This window comes from Lepisma saccharinum, chromosome 17 (assembly GCF_977018435.1).
Source record: "Lepisma saccharinum chromosome 17, izLepSacc3.1, whole genome shotgun sequence".
Classification (NCBI taxonomy): domain Eukaryota; kingdom Metazoa; phylum Arthropoda; class Insecta; order Zygentoma; family Lepismatidae; genus Lepisma; species Lepisma saccharinum.
The window spans coordinates 56,251,067-56,258,197 of record NC_139245.1 but is presented as its reverse complement, the minus strand read 5'-3'; the positions used below and the strand labels follow the sequence as shown (position 1 = coordinate 56,258,197).

The 7,131-nt window shown below is 39.3% G+C and overlaps 1 protein-coding gene across 1 annotated transcript in view; it reads right to left on the bottom strand.

Moving 5' to 3' along the window:
• Nucleotides 1-1,326: 1,326 nt before the first annotated feature.
• RpS3A (ribosomal protein S3A) overlaps nt 1,327-7,131 on the bottom strand; it is a 42,024-nt gene continuing 36,219 nt past the window's right edge. The window contains exon 6 of the mRNA XM_083138621.1: nt 1,327-1,505. Within this exon, the coding sequence (XP_082994747.1) occupies nt 1,365-1,505 (141 nt within the window). The 3' untranslated portion in view covers nt 1,327-1,364. The remainder of the gene's footprint in view (nt 1,506-7,131) is intronic.

The window sequence follows — 7,131 nt, the reverse complement described above, 5'->3', positions numbered from 1 at the left end:
TTCCTGGATGGCTCAGGTGGTTTGCATACCACGACACAATGCATTGTTGACATGCCTCAGAGGTTGAAACAACTGAGAAAAACAAGTGAATGCCCTGGTCAACGTGAAGCATTCAGAGAGACTTTATAAAATAAACATATAATCTTACGGATTGATACGGTATGATGAAGTTGATGAAGGGGCACTTACAAACATTTATGCCCGGGCCGGGATTCGAACCCACGATCCCTGGCATTGTAGCACGCTATGCAATACAGCTATTATGTTCGATAGTTGTGCAATAGTGTGTGTGTTCCGCGAGTTATTTAATCATGTTGCTCCGGCCCCCTTGGTGGAGTGATTAGCATATTGTGCTATGATGCCAGGGGTCCCGGGTTCGAATCCCGGCCTGAACATGGATGTTTGTGAATGTCCATCCATCAATTTCATCATATCATCACTGAATCCCATCTTCGCAATTAGCCAAAAGTGACAGAAAAGCGAAGTAAAATAAAGCAAAGCAAATCAAATTAATAATGTCACTCTCGAAACCTAGTACCAGCAGTACAGGTACCAAGGGTAAAATAATACGTTCACAAGGCAGAAATCTTGGTTTTAAAGTGTATTCTTACTTCAAGAATTGGCGTCTGAAGAAGTGTGTGCTAAAACTGTGTTTTCTCAGAGTCGATAACTTATGGCTAAGGCATGTGGTGCATGTGTGCTTACTGTGTTGCGTATTATAAAACAGGGTAAAGTATTTACCACAGAAATCAGTGAATCCCTATTGAACTCTCCTGGGAAACATGCCAGAAAACAGAAACAAGAGCGATGATGATGACCTTGCAGTTCCTCTACAATAAATATGTACCTTCAAACTTCTTTCAGGTACGAGTTTCTCATATATGCTGCAGTGATATATAATCCTGTGTACAATTATTTACAATATATTTCATTGTACTCAAATATCACATGAATGCATTATATATTAAAAGCTGCATATTGGACACAGCTTTATCTATGAGTTTCCCTTCTGCTAGCAGTTGGGTTGGCAACAGCACTGGATGCGTATTGACTGAACTCATGTTCCTTCTAAAAGTGTACGCCGTGTAATTATTATCAGCACGTAGGAGTATATTCTAATCCTTCAGATGTGCTTCATTAGTATATATTGATCAATTGAAGAATTTTTCCCTGATTTTTTCTTTATTCCCTGATCTTTCCAGGTTCTCTAGGTTTTCCAGGTGTGTGAGAATCCTGTTTTAATACTGATGAACATCAATAAGGTGGAACCCCAACTTACAATGAAACGAAGATTTATGCATATGTAGGTAGCAATAATGCAAAGACTTACAATCGGCATTTCTCTTTTATTTCAACCGTTTCATTTACACACTTTCTTGAACTGGAGGTTCATAGCCTTCGGGTCTTTCTACCTTTACTCCAGCTTCCTCAGTGGTGCCCTTGCCTTCACCGTGAAGTTCCAGCAGTTTACTAAGCTCGAATTTTGGTTTCTTCAGAACCTTCACCTGAAACATGAGACACAGATCATTGGATACCATTAAATAACATTTATATTTCACAATAAAATAATCTTAATAATCCTTATAGATAGGTAGAGGCAGACATGCATATTTTATGACGAAAACACAAAATGTGAAACAACATGCTGTAATGTTCATTTTTCACAGTTCTGAAAGGTGTGAAATTCCTGTTTATTTGCAATGGTTGCCAAGAAAGGAGAAGGAGGGCTCAAGCATCGGCTCCTGGTTAATACAAATGTTGGAAGAGTGTCCCAAGTCAAGTAGTCCATTGCTTACCTCACCCTCGCTACTAGTTGCATGCCCAACAGCAGTGCCAGAAGCAAAGATTTTGTGACACACGTATGGGATTTGCTTCTGGTTTCTCTTCAAGACGGTCACGGTAATAGTTACAATGAACAGACTGTACTTTATGTATGTAGATGGCGTAGTGTCTTTTATTATTTAAAAGGTAAATTTTTACAATTTAAGACTCTCTTCATTCACTAAGGGTACGGCGTCTGGAGTGGAGATGGTACCGCGTCACTCAATAGGATTTAACCATTAAATTGTGCAACGCAGAAATACGAAATTTTAAAATCTCATGTAACTATTTCATGTACCACGTTGACCGCATCCATCAGGATTGATTTAGTTTATTTTACTTCACTTTTCTGACCCTTTTGGCTAATCGTAAAGGTGAGGATGAATGGTGGTAAGATAAGATGGATAAAGGGACAATCAAAAATATATGGGGACGACAACACGAACCTCACATACGATTATACTGGTTGTGAGGTGAGTCCAGACGTCAGAGCCTTGCTAGTTTGCAAAATGCAGTCTAGATTCAGCAAGTTAAAACAGTTTCGGTTTTCATCTTTCGGTAGGGCTCTTTCATTAAATAAATATTTATTTTCTTCAATTGCTAATTTCCAATTTTAGCTAAGTAGGGGTCGAATAAATAAAGATTAAGAAAAATGAAAAACTATTAAGAAAAAGTAATAAAAAAGTCAAGAATTCTGGATTTGTCATTTCGATAGTCACCCTGTTCCAGTTTTTGATCGCAAAATGTGCCCTGCCCAGTTTCTGTACCGAAATCTTGAACATTTATTTGTCATAAATATGTGGCACTACTGTTGTCCTATTTATTCTTTTCATTATCTATCTCCACCAGCCTTTATAATTCCTCTGTCTTTTCTTCTTCGTTTATTTCCTTCTCCCTTTGATCTTTGTATGCAATAGCACAATGTTCATCAAAATAATGAACATGAGCTGCTCTTCATCTGTAAGAGCTCCTGTGTGATATTACCAAGGTATAGCTTGACATCATATACGTGATATATGAGCAGTCATAAATTATCCACACTTTCACCATAACTTTCATTAGGTTGTCCATACTGCCTTCAGCGCTGACATGCTGAAAGGAGGTACTCTTGCGGTTACGTGGACGAGGTTTCATATTAATCGCTCCATTTTTGTCTCTTTTCAACAGAGTACACATGGCCGCTCTGCTGGCAGTGTGCACCAAGGAAGATCCAGAGATCAGTGATCCGTTTCTCTGATCTGAAAGTGTCACATGCCTGCCGGGATGAGCGGAGCAAACGGTGAACGTATTAAAAATAGTTGGTGAAGACAATAATAGATGGCAGCCCAAGCGGCAAAATGAAAATAGATTATTGCTCAATTAAAAGGACCTAGGAAGTGATTAAATGGTTATAAATAAATAATAGAAAAGCATAAAGAAATACGGAAAGCTCAAGGATTGGCATAACCATAACAGTTGGGCTATATATATATTTGTTGCACTGGGCCAATGGTAGCGCTGGTATTACTGCAATCCTTGGTTGTCCCATCGGTCGTTACCCTGGTGGCGCTATATCCATATTTGTGGCTTTAAAGCATACTGAGAGAGCGCTGGGATCAACGTGACCTTCGATTGTTTAGTCTGTATATTGGAATAGAAGAAAGAAGTAGTAGTTCTTTGCATAGTAGAAGGAGAATTTCTTGCCTTAATAGAAAAAAGATGTTCTTTCCTTAATAGAAGGAAGAAGAAGTATTTCCTAAATAGAAGAAAGAAGTACTTTCCCTAATAGACGAAAGATGTTCTTGTATCCATAATTCATAAATCTTGCCTTTGTACTGTAAAAGCATCAGCATATAATTTCTTATTTATCTCCATTGGTAGATATTTCATGGTTTAATTCACATTTTCAGAAAAGAACCCTAGAGATTTGCCATAGTATAGAGGGTTGGCACCAAAAGACAGGTGGCAAGCTGAAGTTCATCGCAGGGTTTCAGTACAATACGGGGACAGTGCTCTATCGCGTAGAAGTGTGTGGATCAAGAGGTTTAAAAATGACCGGACAAGCGGGAAGCACGAAGCAGGAGCAGGATGCACTCTTCCTCCACCACTGGCAGCAAGATTCAAGAAGTTCAGAAGATGATTCTGACAAACCGACAGGTGACAGGGTGGCACTTGATGAGGTGCCATGTTCTATGCATCAGTGGAATGCTCAAGGGGGAATTATTTATAACCCCCTCCCTTTTGGCCCAGTATTCCTTACCCCTTCAATGACCGAGCGTGTTTTCCCGGTAAACGCACTAACGACCGAGGCATTTTCAGCAGGACCTTTAAATTTCCGCATGCTTTTATATAAAATGTTATATCTCTGGAACTAAGAAAGCTGGAGTTACAAATTATACCTAGTTTTGTTCAGTACAGATGTGGCTATAAGCCTATGACATAAAAACCAAATTTTCCATTATCAGGTAGAAGAAGAAAGAAGATAAACTAGTTTTTAAGAAATTTGAAAATCGGCAGGCCCCACACGGCGACGTAAATGTGCAAAATTGTACCAGCACATTGCCTGATGTGTTTTGCACTATAGTACAAAAAATCATGCACATATTTGAGATACTTTACGGGGTAAAAAATATTTCCCAATGTGAAACACCAGAGTTTTTTGAGCGGGAAATTTGAAATTCGATGCATGTACATTAATTTTTTTTTAACTCTGAAACTAAGAACACTGGAGTTACAAATTATACCTCGTTTTGTTCAGTACAGATGTGGCTATAAACCTACGACATAAAAACAACTTTGATAATTGGCGGGCCCCACGCGGCGAAGTAAATGTGCAAAATTCGTTCGTGTGTTCGTTCCCTTGGTAAAAGTGCCATTACAAATCCTAGAACCGAGAAAATAATGATAATAAAATTTACAAAAAAAATGTAACTAGATTTTCAGAGGGCTGCCCCCCCCCCCCTATTATAACCCAAATGAAATTAAACCTTACTGGTTGTTTATCTCATACCTCAAGACTCATGCAGAACTAAAAACATGTATATCCAAACAAAAACAGTGTCACAGTATGTCCCACAAGTCTGATACTACACGCAAAAGCATCTTCTCACCTATAGGTGACAGACTGTCATTGGCGTAAATACCGGTTGTCACCTATAGGTGATGGGCGGTCATTTGAGGGTTAAAAAAAAGGGATGTCAAATGCAGGATAAGATGGCAAAATGAGAACAGACTGCTAAAAAGAAGTATACATAATGCCCTCCCATTTAGAAAATTTTGGGCATGCCATTGTTGGTCATGGTTCTGTGTGTAAAATCATCAATGATATCTTTTACTTTGGTGCACATGCCAGTCGAGAGGCCATGCTTACTCTAACAAACGAAAGAAAAATGGAGCGATTAAGATAAGACTTCAGCCACATAAGCACAAGAGTACCACCTTTTGGCACACAAATTCTGAAGGCAGTGTGGCCAACCTAAAGAACGTTATGGTGAAAGTGCAGATAATTTTTGACTTGCCCTAGTAAAATAACATACAATGGAAACTTGGGTTTCAGGCAACAAAATTGGTATAAAAAAAAAAAAAAAAACTTTAGTCAACTGGAAAAGCCTTATGGAGTAAATAAAATCAAACAAATGACAAACTGCAGTAATGTAAACACAAAAATACTAACCACTAACTCTTTCCCTGCGGGATTTTGGCACGCTGATATAGCTCTCGCTGCGTCATTTTTGGGGGAAATATTCAGAATTGCATAAATTTGTAAAAAAGTATTCTAAAATATTGGTATCAATTCTACCACTATTCTTTGAACAAATGGTCGTAGCCAGGAGTCCCCTTGGTGTTAGATTTTCACTGTTAATGAAGTGGATACAGTGGCATGCTCAAGGAGGGAGGGGGAGAATTAGTATTCCTTTTGGTCCAGTATTAAAAAAAGGGTTCAAATGCAGGAAAATATATTTGGTCTAGGAATTAATTCGTGCGCCTGGACAAGAGATGGCGTAACGAGCGTATCGTCCCACAGTTCCGTGTATCCACATATGCGTTGAAAACTCCTGTCAGCGTGCATTGTTCGTAGTATAGGGCAGTTGATTGACGCGTCAACAACAGCCTTTTGTAGTGAACTGAACATGGCGCAGTTCGTGCCAGATAAAGTGTTTTTGTGGGGTGTTCTGCTTCATTACTTTAACATGCAGAAAAGTGCTACCGAAAGTCATCGTATTTTGGTGGAAGTGTATGGTGACCATGCGCTAGCTGAGCGAACGTGTCAGAAGTGGTTTTCACGGTTTAGAAGTGGTGATTTCGGCCTGGAAGACCAAGAGCAACCTGGACAGCCAAAAAAATTTGAAGACGAAGAATTGAGAACATTGCTCGATCAGGATTCGTGTCAAACGCACGAAGAACTTGCAGAAGCATTAGGCGTTGATCAAACAACAGTTTCCAAACGCCTCAAAGCCATAGGAATGATTCAAAAGATGTCACATTGGGTTCCACATGAATTGAAAGACCAAGACGTTGAAAGACGAAAAACCATTTGCGAATTGCTGCTGCAAAGACAGAAAAGAAAGGGGTTTTTGCATCGCATTGTTACTGGCGATGAGAAGTGGATCCATTACGAGAACCTGAAATGAAAAAAGGCCTGGGTGAAGCCAGGTGAACCAGGTCCATCACAACCGAAACGAGATATTCACTGTGCAAAGGTTATGCTGTGCATATGGTGGGATATGAAAGGTGTGGTGTACTATGAGCTGCTGCAACCAGGTGAAACTATTAATGGAGAACGTTATCGACGACAATTAATGCGTTTGAAGCAAGCTCTGGCCAGGAAACGAGCAGAATAGGAGAACAGACATGATAAACTTATTTTTCAACATGATAACTAGAGCCCGGAAGTTCAGGCATTTATTTTCTTCTACTTCGACAGAAGTTATTGGAGCATACATAAAACAAGCTAATGTAGCTGGACGCATTACGGTAACAGCATTTTCACCTTTTAGAATATCACAAATTGTTTTCAATTGTTTCAAGTCCTCATTTACACTCACTACCCGCTTGCACTTTTCCGCAACAGCTGACCCCTTTTCTCCTGGCACTACTTCCATCATCTGCTGCATAGATTCCTCGTACATTTTCATGGATACTACAAGGTGTTTTTTTTTAAGTTCTGTAATTGTCTATGGGAATGCACCATAATGTGCAAAAATAAACTTGAATAGCACAGGAGTTTTTTTCACTTCACGAATTGCAGCCGCTTGATTTTCTGGAAGAGCATCTATCACCTCAATGATTTTTTCAAGGTTGTTAGCATAATATATAGCTGCTGATATCCAG